The sequence below is a fragment of the Globicephala melas genome, chromosome 1, assembly GCF_963455315.2.
Source record: "Globicephala melas chromosome 1, mGloMel1.2, whole genome shotgun sequence".
NCBI classification, from domain to species: Eukaryota; Metazoa; Chordata; class Mammalia; order Artiodactyla; family Delphinidae; genus Globicephala; species Globicephala melas.
This window is the reverse complement of record NC_083314.1, coordinates 167,201,707-167,224,291: the sequence shown is the minus strand read 5'-3', so window position 1 is coordinate 167,224,291 and position 22,585 is coordinate 167,201,707. Positions and strand designations below refer to the sequence as shown.

At 46.5% G+C, this 22,585-nt stretch overlaps 1 protein-coding gene and 1 non-coding gene across 4 annotated transcripts in view; one reads left to right on the top strand and one right to left on the bottom strand.

Annotated features, from left to right (window-relative positions):
- Window positions 1-2,014: 2,014 nt before the first annotated feature.
- LOC115867329 (small nucleolar RNA SNORA40) lies at window positions 2,015-2,111 on the bottom strand. The gene has a single exon (XR_004045063.1). It is a non-coding gene; the product is annotated as a small nucleolar RNA SNORA40 (small nucleolar RNA).
- A 15,297-nt stretch (window positions 2,112-17,408) lies between these two features.
- Window positions 17,409-22,585, top strand: part of ARID1A (AT-rich interaction domain 1A) — a 73,615-nt gene continuing 68,438 nt past the window's right edge. For 2 of the 3 annotated variants that reach the window (XM_030873377.3, XM_030873385.3), the window contains exon 1: window positions 20,493-22,058. In XM_030873377.3, the coding sequence (XP_030729237.1) occupies window positions 20,922-22,058 (1,137 nt within the window). In that variant the 5' untranslated portion in view covers window positions 20,493-20,921. Of the gene's footprint in view, window positions 17,427-20,492; window positions 22,059-22,585 lie in introns of those variants that run through there. The other variant, XM_060309325.2, reaches the window with a different exon arrangement.

Below are 22,585 nucleotides of genomic sequence, written 5' to 3'. Positions count from 1 at the left end.
TCTAGTGGTGATTTCATCCAGCCTGAGGGCTTCAAATATCATCTATATGCTGACAACTCCCTAGGTTGTATCTCTGGCCCAAACTCTCTGCCTAAAACATTCTTCCCCCAGATATATGTATTACTAACGACCTGCTATGGACTGAATTGTTTTGTTCCCACCCACCCACCCCCATTTATATGTTGAAGCTCTAACTCCCAATATAACTATTTGGAGATAGGGCCTTATTGAAGGTAATTAAGGTTGAATGAGGTCATGAAGGTAGGACCTGATCTAACAGGATTAATGTCCCTGTGAGAAGAGATACCTGAGAGCTCTCTCCCTCCCTCTCCCCACCTCCTTCTCTCTCTCCTCTGTCTCCATGTGCCCGAAGAACAAGAAGGCTACCTCTGGAAGCCAGGAAGAGCTCTCCTCAGAACCGGACCAGGCTGACTACCTGATCTCTGATTTCCAACCTCCAGAACTCTGAGAAAATGAATGTCTATTGTTTAAGCCACCCAGCCTATGGTATTTTGTTATGGCAGCCTGAATTGACTAACACACTCCACTTTCAGGTTTTTGCTCAGATGTTCCCTTCTCACTGAGGTATTTCCTCTCTATCGTATTTAAAGTTGCAACCCTGTCTAACCCTGGCATTCTCTTTCCCCCTTTCCTGCTTTATTTTTCTCCAGTAAATCATCTGGCATATTATACCTATATTTTAATTATTTTTTACTGTCTAGCTCCCATCACTAAAATGTAAGTTTTTAAGGGTAGAGACTTTTGTCCACTTTGTTCACCTCTGTTTCCCTAATACCTAAAATAGTGCCAGGCAAATTATAGGCTTTTAAAAAATATATGAATGAACGATTGCCACTGTAGTTTGAGACTATATAATGAAATTAGATATATTAAATTGGGATATTATCAAACTGGCTACTTCTGTGAAAGTTAGAATTTAGGCTTTCATGGTTCCTACCTCTTAGGAACTGTTAATTAACAGCTTTGTCAGCTTTATCAGCTAACAAAATTCCTTCCCTCATGACCATTGCAATGAAAGACTCTTGGTGAGCAAGCCATAATTGGAGCTGAGATGGTTTTTATATCAACACCGTGTAAACATAGCCCAGTGCCAGAACATTGTGCTTTTATGTTTCATTAAACACCATGTGTACAATGGTGGCTCCTTTGACTTTGCTGAGAGATCCTCTTCAAAGTTGTGTGATCCATTGCTGGCATTACTATGGCCTCCTCTTTTTGGCTAAATACTGTATGATCTAAACAAAAATGTTTGAATACGGGAGTACCAGCTTAAATGTTACCTTTGCTTTTTTTTTTTTTTTAACCAAGATCTGTGTTTCATGCTGGTCATTATACTTTGGCAATATAATATAGATTTTTTTTAAGTGTAAAGGGTTTTTTTATTATTATGTGTAACACAAAGTTATTTAAGTCAATAAATTTTTAAGGAATTTCACACGTTCTGATTCTTTCCACTGCTAATCACCTTAGTTCCTCCAAACTCATAATCTTCAAGATAAAATAGCCCTTTCAAAAAGAAGTTATCATGTGAGTCAGTCCACAATTCTTTTAGTTAGGCTTCTTTGATCTCCAATGAAATATGGACACACTTCAAAATTCCCCACCTGTAATCTTTGGGATCCAATTTCCTCAAGCGATTTACTTTAGGACCATGTTTAGGGTCAGGAGATGGATCTGCCTGGTTCTGAATTTGACACCCTCTAAAAACGTATTAGGTTCAAATCATATTCACTCCTAAGCCATCACACCCTAGAACAGTACAGATCATTGGGATATGCCAATACCTTTTAAAATTATCCAGACACTGTGTTCAAGATAAAAGCCTAAAAAAAGAAGCCATCTTTGTTTCATGTCAACATTAAAATTAGAGTACTAAATCAATACAGCTGATAATTTAAAAGCTTAAGATATGAGGGAAATTATCAGCTCTATAGTCCTGGAAGCAATCTTTATGTTTATCAATACACCCCCATCACTTGACTCTCTTAGGTATCATGTTCCTTCTTATCTGTATCAAAACTCATACTGAACAATGAGTTCTGGGTTGCAAAAGAGGATTATAGATTTGTTTTTGTTATTGCTTTATGGCAATTCTTTGTATATGGGATGAGAAGGTCATCAATAGTAAGGAAGACCACTAGTGAAAAAACATGACCTCATTATTTTGATGAGAAGTCTACATGGATACATTAGTATGAATAAGTTATATTAGTAGTCATTGCAATAGGAACTGTAAGTAACAGAAGAAAATTAACTGTTTCAACTCTCAGTCATCCCTAAATCAACTGATACTCTTGCTAGTTTTAATTAGTGAGTATACTTATTATATAATTTGTATAAGCAGCTGTGGTTGCAGTCAGGACAAATCATGTTTGATATGTTCTAGTATAACATGATACTTTATTTTTCTTTCTTTCTTTCTTAATATTTATTTGGCTGCGCTGGGTCTTAGTTGTGGTGTGCGGGATCTTTGTTGCATCATGTGGAATCTTTAGTTGCGGCTTGCGAACTCTTAGTTGTGGCATGCGGGATCTAGATCCCTGACCAGAGATCGAACCCAGGCCCCCTGTGTTGGGAGCACGGAGTCTTAGCTACTGGACCCCCAGGGAAGTCCCTAACATGATATGTTAGATGTACTTTTTTTAAAAAAACTTTTCTTAATGGCTTTCTTTTTTTAAATTAATTAATTAATTTTATTTATTTATTTGACTATGTTGGGTCTTCATTGCTGTGCGTGGGCTTTCTCTAGTGGAGGCGAGCAGGGGCTGCTCTTCGTTGTGGTGCTCTTCTCATTGCCGTGGCTTCTCTTGTTGCGGAGCACGGGCTCTAGGCGCACGGGCTTCAGTAGTTGTGGCACGCGGGATCAGTAGTTGTGGCACACAGGCTTAGTTTCTCTGCGGCATGTGGGATCTTCCCAGACCAGGGCTTGAATCCGTGTCCCCTGCAGTGGCAGACGGATTGTTAACCCCTGCGCCACCAGGGAAGCCCTAGATGTACTTCTTCCACTGAGAATGACTTTAACAGTTCTACTGTAAATTTCCACAGTAACATAAAATAAAAATGAGTTTAAAAAGTGTCTGCTAAAAAAAAAAAAAAAAAGTGTCTGCTGACTTGTCGACACCGTAATAATGGTATTTGCACCCATAGCTGTTTATGAGTATTACTGTAAATACTATACAGTTTCAAGGCATTTTGCTCTGGGCTTTACTATTCCATGTATCATGAATCATCCAACTCCTCAGTTATCTCTTGGACTTTCTAGTATTTTGAATGGCAATCTCTCTCAAGGGAGCCCTTCTAATTGCAGAATCTGTGCCTAGTATCCTTGGATTTGCTGGTTCAGCATGAGCATGAATTGATTAGTCTATGTATCCACATGTCTTATGGAACGTGTATTTCCTGTGTTCGCCATCTGCCAAATTGGAGCAGCATTTGGACCAGAAGATATTATCCTTCCTCTGATTTACTGTCTCTCTGAATAGAACCTCTTACTTAAATTTGGTTTGGTCAAAGGGCATTAATAGAAGGCTTTTTTTTTAATAAGGTTTTTGAAAAAATTCAGTATAACTGATGATTCCACAACAAAGCAAAGAATCCCCAAAACTGCAATATTGAGTGAGATGGCATGCCTTCAAATCTTGAATAGTATCATGGGAAGTCCATCTTTAGTCATTCCACAGATTGATCACCTCTTTTTTTTTTAATTTTTTAAAAATTTACTTATTTTATTATTTATTTAGTTTTGGCAGTGTTGGGTTTTCGTTGCTGCGCGCGGGCTTTCTCTAGTTGCGGCGAGCGGGGGCTACTCTTCATTGCGATGCACAGGCTTCTCATTGCGGTGGCTTCTCTCATTGCGGTGGCTTCTTCTCCACCAGGGGAGTCCCCCATCAGGTGGCTTTAGATCTGCTCTTATGAAACCCAACCCTGGCCTTTAAACAAGTTGGCCTTTGGTCTCAGCTGGGCTAGTCCAAGTCTCCTGACCACCCCCTCAGAGGAAGATTCTAGCAACTGGGAAGAACCACTTCCACTTTATCTTCTAATGATAACTGACAATTACAAGCACAGCTGGTTGGTTACATTTATTGCCAGTAGGTCCATGGTCAAGTTGGCCTCAATTACTCTGCTGAATACATGCTGATTACTCTATTATTACCTCTTAGCAACAGTATAAGGAAGGCAACCTGACTTAATAGAAAGGATGCAGAATCTGAGAGTAGCTTTCTAGGTCTGGGAACCAGAGAGAGGGAGGTGAGTGGAGGTGGAGAGATGGGCAACCCTAGTCCTTAACCCTCCTTATTTACCCAGGGGCACCCAGATTCCCTATCTCTCCTTTCCCTCAATACACAGGACTTGAAGTGTCCCTTACCCACTCCAGTCTGACCTCCGCCATTCCAGAGCAAGCTGGACCAGATGTGCATGTGACTGAGTTTTGACCATGCAATTGAGGTGAAATCCTAAGAGAGGGCAAAGCAACAATATGAAAGGAACCCAAGTCTCTGATTGACCAGGTGCAGCAGAGCTACCTGCTGCTCAGCATCTTCCAGACTGTTATTTGAGAAATAAACTTCTGTTTTCTCATTTTAAAAAAGAAAAAAAGAGTACAGACACCTTTTTTTTTTTTTGAATTTTTGAATTTTATTTTATTTTATTTTTATACAGGAGGCTCTTATTAGTCAGAATAGAGACTCTTGATTAAGGGTTGGATTCGAATACCAGCTCTTAAACTTAACACTCCTGTGACCCAGTTAAGTTCCTTTAATATCTATTAGCTTCAGTTTTCCATAGGTGTAAAGTAAGGTTGTTATATATTTCACAGCACTGTTCAAGGTATAGGAAAGAAAATATGTACACCTGGCGTATAGTGGACACTCTATATTTATTTATTTATTTTATTTAAAACTTTATTTTTAAATTTATTTTTGGCTGCATTGGGTCTTCGTTGCTGCGCGCGGGCTTTCTCTAGTTGCATTGAGCGGGGGCTACTCTTCGTTGTGGTGCGCGGGCTTCTCATTGCGGTGGCTTCTCTTGTTGCGGAGCACGGGTTCTAGGCGCGCGGGCTTCGGTAGTTGCGGCACGTGGGCTCTAGAGCGCAGGCTCAGTAGTTGTGGCACACGGGCTTAGTTGCTCCCCGGCATGTGGGATCTTCCTGGGCCAGGGCTCGAACTCATGTCCCTTGCACTGGCAGGCTGATTCTTAACCACTGCTCCACCAGGCAAGTCCCTAGTATATTTTAATATTTCCCAAAATGCATTACTTTGCCCTCTATTTCTTAATGCTAACAATGACCGAGAAAATAACAAGAGCTTAAAGTATATTTGCTATATGTTTCAAGAAGGCAGGGATCAATTTTATTTAAAATAATTTTTTTGTGGGGGGACTGCGCTGCGCAGCATCTGGAATCCTATTTCCCTGACCAGGGATCAAACCCATGTTCCCTGCATTGGAAGCATGGAGTCTTAACCATTGGACCACTAGGGAAGTCCCTAAAATATTTCATTAAAGGCAGATTTTTAAACATCTTACACTTAAGGGGATTAGTTTAAATTAATTAGAAAACTAATTCAGAATTTTCACGTTCTTCAAAGGTGTTAGATAAATGAAGATTTTCTAAATTATAATAGCAAAGTCAGAATAAATACCTGTTTATGTTGACAAGTCTTCTAAATGTGTCTGTAGATCTGGTTGGTTGCTTTGACCCCCAAGCAAGAGAGAATAAATAATGCATTCCTCTACAAGCTGACTAACCATAAAAGTGTAACAAGTTCCCATTGGTATGCCCAGACCTGTGGAAGAGAAAATGAGTAGAAAATAAGAAAGGTATGTAGCACCTTGTTCTGACTTCCCAAGGATTAAAGGATGATCATATGAACAAACCCACAATGTAAATTATTTATACTGTTGAATAATATGAAACTATATAAATTAACAAAGATTATATATAAGAACAATTTCTAAGCAATTCCTAACACATATAAGCTATTGTTTAAGAATTCAATAATATCTTGAAGTCCATTAATGCTATAGTTCTCACCTTTTGAGATACCTCTGTGGCTCTTAGGGGGTTATTTGTTACTCAAGGGTCAAAGTAAGTTGAAAGCAGAAAGTTCTGCAAGACTACCAGCCAGGAACACATGAATCTATCTGCTTTTCTTCCTTACTGTCCAAGACAGCAGGGTCTTTCTTGTCTGATTCACTCAGGAAGAGCAGGACTCTTCAAGACACGCTGAGAGAATCCACCAAGCACATGACAGGTTGGTTAGGGCTGCAGGCTACCATTATATACCTTCCCTCCCATCCCCTCCAGGGCAAAACCCCATGAGAGCTGAACCTTGTCTGTCTTATGTACAGCGTACAGCACAGGGCTGGCATGTAGTAGTATTCAACCATTTCCTAAATGAACATGATAGAGTGGCAATGAGAACTTGAGGTAACTGGAGCCTTAATTTGGAAAGCATTTCCCAGGCATAAAGGCATGACCTGGGGATATATAAGCTACTCAAGGAGTACAGTGCAGTGTACAACAATCTGTAATGGAGCTATATGCCCCCAAATGAACTCAGACAAGGTCCCAAATCCAGGCACAGGCATCTAGGGAAAATGATTTTGTTACCATGCTAGTTTTTCTTTGGGACTGATAATTTATGTTTCATAACAGAAATTTGGCTTTGGGCAGCTTCATTTATTTATTAAAAAAATTTTTTTGTTTTTGCGGTATGTGGGCCTCTCACTGTTGTGGCCTCTCCCGTTGCAGAGCACAGGCTCTGGACGCGCAGGCTTAGCGGCCATGGCTCACGGGCCCAGCCGCTCCGCGGCACGTGGGATCTTCCTGGACCGGGGCACGAACCCGTGTCCCCTGCATCGGCAGGTGGACTCTCAACCACTGCGCCACCAGGGAAGCCCCCAGCTTCATTTATTAAAGAAGAACATCATGATTTTGGAGAACGGAACACCGTTTTCCTTGTGTTGCTGTTCAGTAGGGCAGAATGTTTAGACCGACTCTCTTTTTTACAGAAGTAACTTAGCATACCCAAATGTCTAAGTACACAACTGTTATGCTGCTGGAAGTGGCAAGAGAAAACAATCCAGGTAGAAATGAACAGGAAAAGATGTTTAGGTTCCCTGTTCTGTGAAGAGTAATGTAGGGAAATGAAAGTGAACTGGAGAGGAAGAGAAATGGGAGCTGAAGAAACAGCCAAGAATCAGGAAGAGAGATTGCAAAACATGCCCCCTTTAGCCCCAAGTGCATTTGCATTTGCCTCTTCCTCTGCCTTTTGGTTGTTTGGAGGTGCCAGGCATGCGTTGCCACATGGCACACCCTCGACCTCTCCTGGTCACACTCTGTCATGAGTCACAACCTTGAGTCCTGTGGAAACAGCAAAGAGCTGGGCTCTCGGGGAGGAAGACAGTGCCTGACCCAGTGTCCACTACTTCAAGAAATGGGCATAAGGTGGCAGCACTGGTAGTGCCTGCAGGTGTTGTGGAGAGAAACTTGGCCAAGGGCCAGCTGTACTTGAGCTGCTAAGTCCCAGGGAAAAGATGGAAAAGGGGAACTCTGTTAAAGACCTCCTTATTAGGGTAGTAAGTGATGGAAGGAAAAAGGCTTCTCCTGGGGCAGCAGTGGCACCAGGAGCTCCACTAGGAGGAATGCGTGATGAGGTCACATTGCCTGGCACCCATACGTCTGTTAAAAGAATAACTGCCACTTATGAGGAAGGATTAAGACGGACTGATGAACAACATGGATGAATCTTGAAAACATGGTAAGTGAAAGAAGCCAATCACAAAAGATGTGTACTGTACAATTCTGCTTACGTGAAATGTCCAGCACAAATCTATAGATTTATTATCTATAGATTTATTATTGTCCAGCAAATCTATAGAGACAGAACGTAGGTGAGTGATCGCCTAGGGCTTGAGACTGGGGACAAAGAGGGGGTGACTGCTAAAGGGTTTCACTCTAGGTTGATGAAATGTTCTAAAATTGATTGTGTTCTAAAATCAATTTTAGAACATTTTAGAACAATTTAACTCTGAATAAGCTAAAAACCATTGAATTTTGCACTTTAATGGAGAAATTGTAATGAAACCTCAATAAAGCTGTTACTTTTTAAAAAACGAATATTTAATTAAACCCAGAGAGGAAAGGTTATAACGTGAGTGCATTCTTAACCCTTCTCTCCCTCCCTGGTCCTTTGAATACCTATGGTTTCAATAGGGATGAGAGGCATGCCTTTTCCTGGAATCACCCATTTCTAAGCCAGTGCCTCTTAAACTTTAATTTGCATACAGATCACCTGTGGATCTTGTCAAAATGCAGAATCTGTTTCAGAAGGTCTGAAGTGGAGCCTAAGACTGTGCATTTCTAAGAAGCTCCTAGGTGATCTTGAAGCTGCTGGTCCTAGAATTACACTTGGAATAGAGAGACTCTAAGAGACTCATTGAAATTATATTTGTTCTTTGATTGAGATTAGTATTATGTCAGCTCTGTACTGAAGTTAAAATGCCAAGTAAATATTTTTATTTTGACTTGCTAGTGGCACAACATATATATGATACTTCTAACAACAGTTAATACAGGTATCTTGAAAAAGTACATTACTAACATTATGGTATTTTATTATCCATTTTTATTGAAAAGTTCAGGATTTGGAACTGTAAGAGAACTGGGTTTGAATCCTGGCTCTATCATTAACCAATGTCATGGCCTTGGACTATCTGAGTTTCAGTTTCTTTGTGTATAGAATGGAGATACTAATACCTATCTCAGCGGATTTTTGGGAGTGCTGGAGACTATGGCACACACATTATACTCACTCTTGAGATAACTACTATTATTGTCATCATATTTGTGTGAGGTGGGAGAGCTACCACATTTCCTTCTCTGGATCTCGCATCACTCCATATTTTCTTTAAAACCTCCTAAATCTTGAAATTTTGGTTGTGTGGGAGATGATTCTCAAAAATTATTTTTCTTTATCTGCCTAAAGAAGGTGTTGTTTGGAGCTCTAGTAAAATCCATACGGAATATACTTTTTAATACGTAGATGTCTGCTTTCTTTTTTGTGGGAGGGTTTGTTCTTTTATTAAGAGATTCAAAGAAAAAGTTCAAGATTTGTTTTGTTTGTTTTTTTTTTTTTTTGCGGTACGCGGGCCTCTCACTGTTGTTGCCTCTCCCGTTGCAGAGCACAGGTTCCGGACGCGCAGGCCCAATGGCCATGGCTCACAGGGCCAGCCGCTCCGCGGCATGTGGGATCCTCCCGGACCGGGGCGCGAACCTGTGTCCTCTGCATCGGCAGGCGGATTCTCAACCACTGCGCCACCAGGGAAACCTGTTCAGGATGTTTAATAAGGAATTTTGGTCTTCCTGATTCTCTAGTGTTAAGCTGGAATAATTCAACATCAATGACTTATTTTTGTTTAAAAAAATTTTCAAACTGAGTTACTCAATTTCACTTTAGGGCCTCTGCTATTTTCCTTTTCCTTTACAGGTACAGCAGGCAAGTTCTTCTAATGCTTGGCCCTCAGGGAAGCCTACAGAGAGAGGCAATTCGGAAAACCCTGTTTTGGAACAGAGCTGCTCCTCAATAGCTCCGCATGGAAGAGGAATTCCTGCCACAAATGATAAGACATCACAGGCACACAGCTTGGACTAGAGTGAGGACTGCTGCTTCTTCCTTCTTGTGGTGCTCTGACCTGGGAGGCCCATGGACTACAGTATTAGGCAAGCACCCAGGTGCCTTGTTCCTCCATGTTATACTTGGGCTGCAGTCTGAATGTTGTAGACTTGCAAGGGGCTGCCCAATGTATTTGCTTCCTTTTGTTTTTATAGTCTTTCGACTTTTAGGCTGACTTTATCTCCTTGATTTTCCTAGTTTCTGGAAGAATATGTAGCAAATACTAATTGTCACTGGCAAGTTCCCGGCATACAGCATTAGTGAAATTCATTTCTTCCTTCTTGTTAAATCATTCTTGTGTTTAAAAAAAATTTTTTTAACACTTTTGTAAATTTAACCCCTTGCCAACACCTTTCTGTCACTGTGTACTCAGCATTAGCTATATGAAGGCCTAAGCAGTATGGAGACTTAAGAACTTGTTTTCTTCTCTATTTGTTTTTTAAATTATAGAAGACTCTAATGCTGTCAGCTGGTAAATGTTTAGAATTTAAGGTAAACATCACTCTAACTTTTGTAAACACTGTAATAGAAAACTGGTTTTAGAGATGCAAAAACAAATCAAAAATTTTGTTTTATGGAGAATTGTGTTGAAGACATATTTTGAAATTTGAAGAAGGAAACAAGAGGTTCTATGTCTTCAGTGCAGCTTTGAATATTTAGGATTTCTTCTGTTAACTGTTCTGTTTTGTGTCACTACTGCATGAGGGCCTCAGAAAGGCTGGACTGGAAACACCAGCCCCCTGAAAGGGACAGTCACGTGTTCATGGAGTGAGGAAGTGCTAGCTGCTGGCTGGGGACTTCCCAGGTCACTAATTTTGAAAAACCCCCTAAACACTGATCTTAAAGATCCAATTCTTCTCTTCAACAGCAAGGATCAAAATGTTGGAAGGCTGTATCCTGTTTCCTCATCTAGCACCAGGATTCTGGTGAAGAGTTGCAATGGAGTGGACTCTAAGTCGGCTTGTTCTTTCCTTTCTTATTCGACCAGTTAAGGACATTATTTCATTTGGTGCGTCTTAGCTATTCATTTTGGTGGACAGTTGTTTCTCTTGTTATAAAGACCAATGACCATTCTAAACCCAGAGTCAGCCAAATAGGTAAAACAAATATCGCATAATTCCACATAGCTGCCTTAGGAGGACTGAGTTCTGGTCTATGCAGGAATCCCTGGCATGAGCACTGTTATGTACAGAAGCCTGAGCTTAGAGAGCAGCCAGTGTGGCATAGATTGTGACTTGTGGACATTTCTGTGCCATTTAGTCCAAGTACAATTACCCATCATGAGAGCCTATGTGACACAAACAGAAAGAGAGTAGGAGAAGATGAACAGGAGGAAAGAAGTTATCTTAATTCTATTCTCCCCAAGGGGAGAAAATGACTAAAATATAACCTGAGTGTAAGAGCATTAGTAATATTAATAATAATATCTTTGATAATTAGGCCACTGATCTCAAAGTACTTTTATTTATTTATTTATTTTAAATTTATTTATTTATTTTTGGCTGCATTGGGTCTTCGTTGCTGCGTGCGGGCTCTCTCTGGTTGCGGCGAGTGGGGGCCACTCTTCATTGTGGTGCACGGGCTTCTCACTGTGGGCTTCTCACTGTGGTGGCTTCTCTTGTTGTGGAGCATGGGCTCCAGGCTTGTGGGCTTCATTAGCTGCAGCACACAGGCTCAGTAGTTGTGGCTCGCAGGCTCCAGAGCGCAGGCTCAGTAGTTGTGGCGCACGGGCTCAGTTGTTCCGCAGCATGTGGGATCTTCCCGGACCAGGACTTGAACCCGTGTCCCCTGCACTGGCAGGCGGATTCCCAACCACTGCACCACCACCAGGGAAGCCCTCAAGTACTTTTTTTTTTTTTTTTTTGCAGTGCGTGGGCCTCTCACTGTTGTGGCCTCTCCCATTGCGGAGCACAGGCTCCGGACACGCAGGCTCAGCGGCCATGGCCCACGGGCCCAGGCTCTCCGCGGCATGTGGGATCTTCCCGGACCGGGGCATGAACCGGTGTCCCCTGCATCAGCAGGCGGGCTCTCAACCACTGCGCCACCAGGGAAGCACCCCTCAAGTACTTTTAACATCCATTATTTTCTTTGTACTCACCAAAATCTCTTTAACGTCCCATAGAATGGGAATTGCCATGTCTTAAGTTTTTCCCTATTCCTCTTTCCTCTTTATTCATCAACTTTCTTGGAAAATGAGGGATCTCACCCTGAGAGTTAGGAACTTATCGATTTTGAAGGAAAAAGGCCTATCTTTCCTGTTAGTTAGACATCATCCTACACTGTACTTTATAGGAGGTACAAAAGTAGTGTATATTACAATTTTGTACATCACAGCAGGGTAATTGACAGAGAACCTTCCATTTACAGTAAACTGAATGAGAGGATTGACATCCAAAATCAAAAAGTGGAAACCTCTAGACTGGTTTCAAAGCATCACAGTGAAAGGACAGTCATGTGACTCATGGAGAACCTCTGCTCTGATGCTTCAGAGCATACATAGTCCATATGATTAGATTTTGTAAGTCTGAAATCTTGATCATTACAGTCTATAAATGGATATAGCCTTTTGGAAGTCTGACTTAGAATGAAAGCCTGGACCTTTGTCTCAAATATTGAGATACTACCAAATTGTAGGCTCTTTGCCTTGAATATTAGGTAGGTTATCCTCCTTTAACTCTTGTCTTCTGTTTCTTCATCCTCCACCCCCAATCACTCCCAAGAAGAACATCTCTGACAGAGTTTTCAATGTCTTTGTAGTACTTCATTCCTGTAAATTCCTTCTTCTCTATGTTTTTGTTCTGTTTTATGTAGTTTGGAAAATGACAGTGTAGAGTATGTTTGGTATAACCCTAGTCCTGGCCAGCATTTTTCATCCCTTTAAAAAATATATATATATATTATATATATATAAATATGTGTGTATATATATATATATATATATATACACACACACATGGGTGTGTGTGTGTGTGTTCTGCGGTTGAAAGTATAGAACTAAAAACTTTACTTATTTATTTATTTAGGCCACACCTTGCAGCATGAAGGATCTTAGCTCCCTGACCAGGGACAAAACCTTTGCCCCCTGCAGTGGAAGCAAAGAGTCCTAACCACTGGACCACCAGGGAATTCCCTAGAAGTAAAAACTTTAAATAAAATAGAGGGCTTCCCTGGTGGCACAGTGGTTAAGAATGGCCTGACAATTCAGGGGACATGGGTTTGATCCCTGGTCCGGGAAGATCCCACATGCTGTGGAGCAGCTAAGCCTGTGCACCACAACTACTGAGCCTGCGTTCTAGAGCCCGTGAGCCATAACTACTGAAGCCCACACGCCTAGAGCCCGTGCTCCACAACAAGAGAAGCCACTGCAATGAGAAGCCTGCGCACTGCAGCGGAGAGTAGTTCCCGCTCACAGCAACCAGAGAAAGCCCGCGCACGGCGACGAAGACCCAACGCAGCCAAAAATAGATAAATAAGTTAAAAATAAAAAAGAAAATGTTTCTTGTATTGTTCCTGTTAAGCATTTCTCATATTTTGGCATCACACACCAAAACATGATGTCAGAGGTGTGGGGTGGGGGGGGAGCAGGTAGAGGTGAGGGAAAGACCAGGTTAGATAGTACAATGTGTGCAGTGGTGAAGAATTGACTAAATTTAATTAATCTTCAATTAGCAGATCACTGAGGATATGAATCACTCACTGGCAGTCAAAAGGTGATGTCAGTGAATGGTTATGGCTCAGCATGACTGCTTCTGTTTGCTCCTGTATTTACTCCTAGCACTATTGCTACTGCAGGGCTCTCCTATGAATTTTTTTTTTTTTTTTTGCGGTACGCGGGCCTCTCCTGTGAATTTTATTGTGGGAATTTAGAAATGTCTACTGCCAAGGGTAGCATTAATAAGTATTCCAGTTGATAGTTAGAGCAAGGAACAAGTTTCTTAATGAAGTTTATAAATATGGCTTTGGACTGATCTTATTGGCAATAGTCATACTATTAATTTCTAGCTGAAAGAATCACATGCTCACAGGAGTACTGAGCCTAAGTAGAAGACTCATTTTGGTGGAAATTGGGTTAGAACAGCACATGCAACTCAAGGATTGCTGAAGAAGGGCAGGTGCATAAAGTTGCTTCATCATGAAAGGTGAATATTCAACGTGGAGACTGAGCGCCCTTGGTTAAGTTTTTAAAACAGTTTCTGCCTAAACTCTCTGTAATAGTTACCAATTGTGCTAATAATGGATTACAAAAATCCTCAGTAGCCAATCAGGTTGCGACCTCCTTACTTCTAAGCATCTTCCTAGAGAATATCTTATGAAGGTTATGTAGTATCTCAATTCTCCTATGATTGCATCTTGGAAACACTGGCTGCTAGTTCATAAAAAACCAGAGAGTATGTACAGAGTCAACTAGAATCCTTCTTTTCTAGATACTTTGGACTTCCAACTTTAGCTGGGCTAAAGTGGAACGACGTGAGCCATGAACTCCAGGGTTTTCTGGACAGAGTGCCATATTTTTAAGTAACCATGATTGACGGTTATGGGAAAAAAAATACTTAAATGGGCTCTTGGACTTTGTTCTGAGGTCAAAAGGGACCGCATTTAAAAATGTGTATTCTATATCCTGATCTTGGTGTTTGACACAAAAATAGTACCTAATGTTGTGTGATATTGTGTATTCTTTTGTTTGAACATAGTTTGTAGATGGACTCTATTAGTGAAAACACACTGTGGTGGAGAGGAATGTGTGTGTGTGTATGTTTCAGTGATGTTTTTATTTATTTTTATTTTTTATTTTTTTGCGGTACGCGGGCCTCTCACTGTTGTGGCCTCTCCCGTTGCAGAGCACAGGCTCCGATGTTCAGGCTCAGCGGCCATGGCTCACGGGCCCAGCCGCTCCGCGGCATGTGGGATCTTGCCAGACCGGGGCACGAACCCGTGTCCCCCGCATCGGCAGGCGGACTCTCAACCACTGCGTCACCAGGGAAGCCCTCAGTGCTGTTTTTAAATGGCCTGTTGGGTAGGTTTGATGAAATGTGTTAGGTTATTTCACCTTTGTCTCCTGTTCTCTCCCTCCACCGTAAGACTGGAAGAACAACACACTTATACCCAAGCCTCCAGTAGTCTCTTTGGAAGGGTAGGCCAATTAGAACCAAACTGCTTGTCCCCACCCCCAGCCACTCTGGTAGGTTCTGAATCCAGTTTCAGTGTTGTTAAATTTCAGGGCAGAAAGTGATAATTTGGAAAAGTGCCAAAACCCACTGTAATTTTTCCTGGCAGCTTTCCCTTGGTGTCATTGGTAAGTTCTGCATTTCACTGGAGTACCGCACCACTACTACTACAGTACCTCGCAGCAGACTTTTTCATTTGGTCCACTTTTATCTTTGGAAGAAGCCGTTTTTCAGTAGGGATAGACGGATTTACACTCTATTAAAGCTAGTCAGAATGCTTTCCCTTAAGGGTCATTCACTTCCTGCCTTATGCTTAATAAGTTCCCTTGGATTTTCCTTGATGCTTACATAAAAAGCCTGGCATGATCATGCTGGAGTATTCTCTTGAGGCGGCTGTGTTGCACACTTGCTGTTTTAGGCTCCTATCCTGTTTCACAGGACTGCATGCCTACCTCCCTCCATTTTGTCAGTGCTCACTGGGTTTTTCCTTCTCTTTCCACCTCTCTTCTACAGACTTGTGTTGGAGCAAAAGACTCCATTCCAGATCCATTCCAGAGTTACTATGAGAAACTTCCCCACTCTCTGACTTTTTTTCCTATCTCAGTAAAATGGCAGTGTAAGAAAGCTCTATGCAGTCAGGGCTGAAAGAAATACCCACCTAGAATATTTGATTTTCCTTCTGATTTTCTTCTCTACTCTCAACTTTCAAAAATTTCCCCTACAATCATTTTACATGTGTGGAATTTTCTAGATTGGTTTTAAAGAATAAAGCAGAACAAATGCAGCCTGGATTGGTTTAATATGGGAAGTCAAAGAAAACAGACTTTTACTGTTCCTGAGCAATACCTTCAGTATTCAGATTGGTGACCTTATCTTTCCTTGGTAGTGTTGTTAGTGTTTAGCTCTCCAAATCTAAAAACAGCTTTGTGTAATAAGTACCAAACACAAAATTGTCGTGTCTCTTCTGATGGACTGTAAAGTGGCTTTCAAGCTTCTTTGTAAGTAGGTTTTTCATATCTGCACTATTTTTGTGTCCGTTGGTGAACACAAACCTTCAGTGAGGCTCAGGAGAAATGCCCAAATTCCTGATCTGCCCAGTGGTTTTATAAAACTCGAGTCTGGGTTGGTTTGTTTGTCTTTAAAATATTATTAATAGTTTTACTCTATCTTCTACAAAAGAATCGTCAACAAGCTCACCAATGAGATAAGTGGTTACGGAAAATGTATATATTAGAGTGTGAGAGAGCTTGTGCTTTTTCCTTCATGTTAGATTGACTCTGGGTGCTTGCTTTGTTTGAAACCCACCACAAACCAAACTAGCCTGGACCTTTATTTATTTAATTTTATTTTAGATTTCAGTTTTGGGGTAGGTGATGGTGAGGGTAATTCTTATTTTATATTGGTACAAAAAAAGCAAGTTGACTTATACCTAAGGGTTTTTTTGCAGAGCTACTCTTTTGGTGAAGAAAAAAAAAAGCCTCATTCAGAAATTAACATTTCTCAAAATGTGTTCCTTATTATTCTGAAATGTAAGTTCCTTCAAATTGTTTATTTTAAAACTCTGAGATGAATGGAAGAAGGATCTAGACAAGGAGTTGTTGAGCGCCCACCATGCTTGATACCTCTGGGGTTGCTCCTTTGGAATTCTAGGTGCTGGGCAAGCGCAATTTTACCAGGGCTGTTGAGCGCCATTCGGACTCCATTCCATTTTTCTCCGTGGCGATCCAGTTCGTATCTTACAGCTCCCGCCTGGAAGCCGGTAATGTAATGAATTGCCTTGACTCTTGCTTCAATCCACTTTCCTCGCTTAATATGCAGTCCAAAGTTTTGCAGCTCGCTGTCAGATGGTACTGCTACACTTTCACACTGCTCCCAAAGCCTCCGCTGGGGCTGTTTCAGAACACGGAGTTACAAACTTTAAGAAACAGACAGCTCCAGACGGAAATCCACGCCAGGCTTTGAGCTCTGCTTCTGGCTTCCGTCAACTGACATAGTTGCCCTTTTGCTCAAACTCGCAGCTCCAGTTCGCACTCGGGAGAGCTCCGCTGGGTATCTGCTTGCTTCGGCGCGGCGGGGACGCGTGTGAGGCTACGAGCCGGCGCTCCACCTATTTCGCCGCGCCTTAGTTCAGAACCGAGGCAAACCTTCACTTGGGTCCCTGGGCTTAAACGTCTTCCTTCAAAAAGAGTGGGGAAAGGAAGGAGCCGGGCCCGATCTTTTGTTTGTTTGTTGAATTTTGTATTTCGGACACTTGGGAAGCAAATTGCCAGAGAGGAAGTGCTGTCCTCCCTGCAAACGTTTCCCTCTCTTAGCAAACCCTCCAGGCCTCGGTTCCACATTTTGCAGTTGACTGCGTGGATTTTAATAGGCTGTTCCCTTACTCTCGGGCCCAATCCATGCACACTGTGTAGCCAGATAAAATGAGAGCACATTTTCTGCCATTTTCAGTCGGTTTGTCCTGGCAGCCCTGCCCCCTTCCTTGGCTGCGGCAGCCGCGGGAGTTAATGCTACGAGCAGAAAACTCCGCCTGATCCTCCGGGCCGGAGATCCAGTCCACGTTTGCCAGGTGCCGTGCGGTAGGGGACGGCGATAAGAACTCTCTTGTGACGGAGCGAGCGAGACTTTAGTCCGGTTTCCATGTCAACGATACAGTCCATATTTGCCATCAGGCTGTTGGTGGCAAAGGAGATTTCGTGCGGGTAGCGCTGTCCTAGTCCTAGTTCTCCAATCGGCGCCGGGATTCCTGAGCTGCCTAGGTGTGGGGTTAAAAGGCAGGGGCCGTGGGGGAGAAAACTCCACCAGCGGGAGGACCCACAGCCCCAAACCCGGGTCTCGGAGCTTGGGCCGGCCACGTGCCCTGTTCCTCCCCTCCCCCCTTTCCCGCAGCCATTACCCCTAGGGAAAGCTGATGGGCCAGTTTCTAAGAAAGTTCCCGTCAACTCGGGATAGTGATGTGGGGCTGTAAGGGTAGGGGTGGAAGAGGACCCTAAAGGATTTGAGATTAAAAAAAAAAAAAGTGGGAAAGGAGAAATCCGACATTACTACCTCCTCCAACCCAGGTGGAGAGATTTTTTGCGCACTTTATTGCTAGACAAAAATGGTGGCTGTTTTCAAAACAGCCTGCCCACGTGTCGGACAGGGATTTTGGCACTTTCCAAATTTCACAGCCATTGAAGAAAGGGGATGAGGGCTTCCTCTGGAGACAAATTCATTCTGGCTTCCAGATTGTCACTGGGCTCCAGGTTTCTCATTATACTCCACCTCTGAGGGAAATGGCAGGGTAATTGCATGTAAAAAATTCCTCATTTGTGTGCAGGACTCAGGACTGTTTGCCAGCTCAGAGGCAGTTGATTAAATAGCCAAGTCCATTTAAGAGGCAGCCTATAATCTGGTTTCTAGGACCTAATGCACCGGGCGAGTTGTTGCCCCTGAGGACTGTGAGTGAAAGGAGGGCACTGGTCCATTCCAGGCAGTCAGATCCTGGTAGGCCGGTTTGGTTCTTGGCTTGGGGGGAAAGAAAACACCAGTAGGAAGTTTTTGCTTTTTTAGTGTAAGATGCTCTTAGGTTTTCTTGGGGGTAAGAATGAGTTCAGGTTTTCGGAATTATTCACAGTGACCAGTGGCATGGCCAAAACTCCAGGGGCCTGCAGAATCTGGAAGTTCTAAGGTAATGGTTCTGTGGCCATGAAGTCTCCATTTACAGAATCTAAGGGGGAAAAAGGCTCTGGTGTCTAGTGACTAGCTGGCTTGGCCTCTCCCAAGGCAGCCTTGGGCTTGGTGAGGAGCTGGAATCCCCTCTGGCTTTTGTAGCCTGTCATGTCAGAGCATTCCAAGTCAGCCAGAGGAGGAAAAGGCTGCTGCTGGGATTCGGTGGGGCCTGTGGATCTAGAATTTTCTATGTATGCCTGCAGCTCAATCAGCATCTCTTAGAATATAATGGTAAACTTTGATGATTCTTTACAGTGTAGGACAGAAAACAAATTTGGGTTGCATCTGTTTTCTAAGTGACCTCTTAGACTGCACCTTTTCTCTCTTTAAGGCGAAAATAGTTTCCTCCATTTGGTCATCCCTCTTCTGCAGTGGTTTCTTTGAACACTTAGGTTCCTCCAGTCCCTGAAGCCTCTTCTGTGATCTGTTTACAGTTTTACAGGTACTGCCTTTGGAGACTGGGGCTCTTGGTCATTGTGGGCAAAGGTGGGGCTTGTGTTCTCCCGCTAGAAGGCTGTCATATGCCCTCAAAGTAGCTTCAGTGGTGACTATTTTAAGTCAGTGTTGAGATGACCAGCTTTGATCTCAAACCCATTCTGATCACATTGTTGAATATGGCACAACTTGACCACTGTTTTTTTTTTTTAAATTAATTAATTTAAAAATTTTTGTCTGCATTGGATCTTCGTTGCTGAGCACGGGCTTTCTCTAGTTGCCGTGAGTGGTACTCTTCGTTGCAGTGCGCGGGCTTCTCATTGCTGTGGCTTCTCCTGTTGTGGAGCACGGGTTCTAGGCACGCGGGCTTCAGTAGTTGTGGCTCACGGGTGTAGCTGCTCCGCGGCATGTGGGATCTTGCCTGGTCAGGGCTCAAACCTGTGTCCCCTGCATTGGCAGGCGGATTCTTAACCACTGTGCCACCAGGGAAGCCCGTGACCACTGTTTTTTGTTTGTTTTTAATGCTAAGTAGTTAGGGGCAGCTGTGGGGACTCTGCTTTTTAAAGCCACCCTCCTCTGCTCTGACTTTAAGTGACAGGGCAGTCCCCTACACTCTGTCTTGATTCTGTAAAATGGAGATAATAGCCCTCATGCCCCCAGGGCCTTGTGAGGACTGGCTAATGAGGGCAGAGGAGTGGGAAAACGGAAAGTCTAAAACAATGATCTGTCATTCCATGCAGCTTGCAAAGGGGATAAACTGTAAGGCTCAGCTGGTTCTTTGGAGCGGGTTTGTAAAAGGTTTTGAAGAAGAAAAGTGCTGTAGAGATGCTAAGTAGCAGCCAAGAGACCAGGCCCGCTGCCAGGGGGTCAGGCCTGGGCCGAGGCGGCCGCGGTCTCGGGCTCCGGCCAATTTTGCAGCCCCAAGTAAACTTCACGGTTGCCCGCTCCCCTACGCGCGGCCTGGAGGGGACCGACCTGGGTAGGAACGCCAGGAGGGAGGCGGCGCAGGCTCCGGAGAGGCGCGAGTTCCGGGCCGGGTTTTCCCCGAAGCCTTCGGCGGCGGCGCTGCCGAGCGAAAGCGGCAGAGGGCCTGCCGCCGCCGCGGCTGGTTCTCTCCCCTCCTCCTTTGTGAAGGGACGGGAGCGAGTCCGTTCCACGGCCTGCGCCCGCTCCGCGCTCCGCTCCGGGTTTGCCAGGCGGCCGCGACGGCGCTGGGTAAAATGGCAGTGCTGAGCCTCGTGTCGGAGTGAGGGGGACTCGGAGGAGAGTGGGGCGCTCTAGCCGCTCAGTCCGGCCGCCCGCCCGCCCGCTCGCCCGCTGCCGCGCAGCAACCTCAGCCCGCGCCGCGGCCGGGGAGGGGAGGCAGGGCGCCCGGCCCGGCCTACGCTCCGACTCTACCTCCCGGCGCCTGGGCTGCTGCCGCGCGCCCTCCAGCCCGCCCGTCCCGGGTCCCCCTCCCCCCGCTCCCTCCCTCCCTCCCTCCCTCCCTCCCCGCCCCCTCCCCCTCGCCTGCCTCCCTCCCTCCCTCCTCCTTTCTCCGGCAGCAGAAAGCGGAGAGTCACAGCGGGGCCAGGCCCTGGGGAGCGGAGCCTCCACCGCCCCCCTCATTCCCAGGCAAGGGCTTGGGGGGAATGAGCCGGGAGAGCCGGGTCCCGAGCCTACAGAGCCGGGAGCAGCTGAGCCGCCGGCGCCTCGGCCGCCGCCGCCTCCTCCTCCTCCGCCGCCGCCAGCCCGGAGCCTGAGCCGGCGGGGCGGGGGGGAGAGGAGCGAGCGAGCGCAGCGCAGCAGCGGAGCCCCGCGAGGCCCGCCCGGGCGAGTGGGGAGGGCAGCCCGGGGGATTCGGCCCCGGGGCGGGGTGGGAGGGGGAAAGAAGACGAAGACAGGGCCGGGTCTCTCCGCGGACGAGACAGCGGGGATCATGGCCGCGCAGGTCGCCCCCGCCGCCGCCAGCAGCCTGGGCAACCCGCCGCCGCCGCCCTCGGAGCTGAAGAAAGCGGAGCAGCAGCAGCGGGAGGAGGCGGGGGGCGAGGCGGCGGCGGTAGCGGCCGAGCGCGGGGAAATGAAGGCAGCCGCCGGGCAGGAAAGCGAGGGCCCCGCCGTGGGGCCGCCGCAGCCACTGGGAAAAGAGCTGCAGGACGGGGCTGAGAGCAATGGGGGTGGCGGCGGCGGCGGAGCCGGCGGCGGTGGCGGGCCCGGCGCGGAGCCGGACCTGAAGAACTCGAACGGGAACGCGGGCCCTAGGCCCGCCCTGAACAATAACCTCACGGAGCCGCCCGGCGGCGGTGGTGGCGGCAGCAGCGACGGGGTGGGGGCGCCTCCTCACTCAGCCGCGGCCGCCTTGCCGCCCCCAGCCTACGGCTTCGGGCAACCCTACGGCCGGAGCCCGTCTGCCGTCGCCGCCGCGGCGGCCGCCGTCTTCCACCAACAACATGGCGGACAACAAAGCCCTGGCCTGGCAGCGCTGCAGAGCGGCGGCGGCGGCGGGGGCCTGGAGCCCTACGCGGGGCCCCAGCAGAACTCGCACGACCACGGCTTCCCCAACCACCAGTACAACTCCTACTACCCCAACCGCAGCGCCTACCCCCCGCCCCCCCAGGCCTACGCGCTGAGCTCCCCGAGAGGTGGCACTCCGGGGTCCGGCGCGGCGGCGGCCACCGGCTCCAAGCCGCCTCCCTCCTCCAGCGCCTCCGCCTCCTCGTCGTCTTCGTCCTTCGCTCAGCAGCGCTTCGGGGCCATGGGGGGAGGCGGCCCCACAGCGGCCGGAGGGGGAACCCCTCAGCCCACCGCCACCCCCACCCTCAACCAACTGCTCACGTCGCCCAGCTCGGCCCGGGGCTACCAGGGCTACCCCGGGGGCGACTACGGCGGCGGGCCCCAGGACGGGGGCGCCGGCAAGGGCCCGGCGGACATGGCCTCGCAGTGCTGGGGGGCGGCTGCTGCTGCGGCGGCGGCGGCGGCGGCCGCCTCGGGAGGAGCCCAACAAAGGAGCCACCACGCGCCCATGAGCCCCGGGAGCAGCGGCGGCGGGGGTCAGCCGCTCGCCCGGACCCCGCAGGTACACGGCTGAGTGGGGAGGGGGCTGGGGCGAGCGGGGTCCTGGGAGTGGGGGGCGGCGGCGGGGAGCAGGCCACAGCCGTGGGCTACCCCCAGTCCGGGGCCCCCACTGCTGGGGAGCTGCCATTGTCTCGCTCTTCCCTCTTAAAATGGCTGCCTGTCTGCCTTACTCTCTTTCCCTCTTTCAGCCTTTGTGTGGGGCTTTCCCTGAGGTGTCTGCTCCCCTTCTCCCTCTACCCTGGTCCCTTCCAGCTCTGGGAGTCTTCCAGGGGGTGCGAAGCAGAGTGTGCGGGAAAGGGCCCGGCCCGGGGTGACGGGGTGCTGGGAGGTCAGGTTAGGGGTATAGGCAGTGCTAGGAGGTCTGGAGTTGAGTGAACAGTTATTTGCTCACCTGCCGCTCCTCTCTGCTCCTCCCCCCACCGCCCACCTTCTTCTAGGCCGGTCCCCATCTGTGTTTCCAAGGAGGGGCCCCTCGGGCTCGGGGGGACCTCGAGGGAGGGCAGGGGCCTGCTTGGGAGCAGCTAGAGG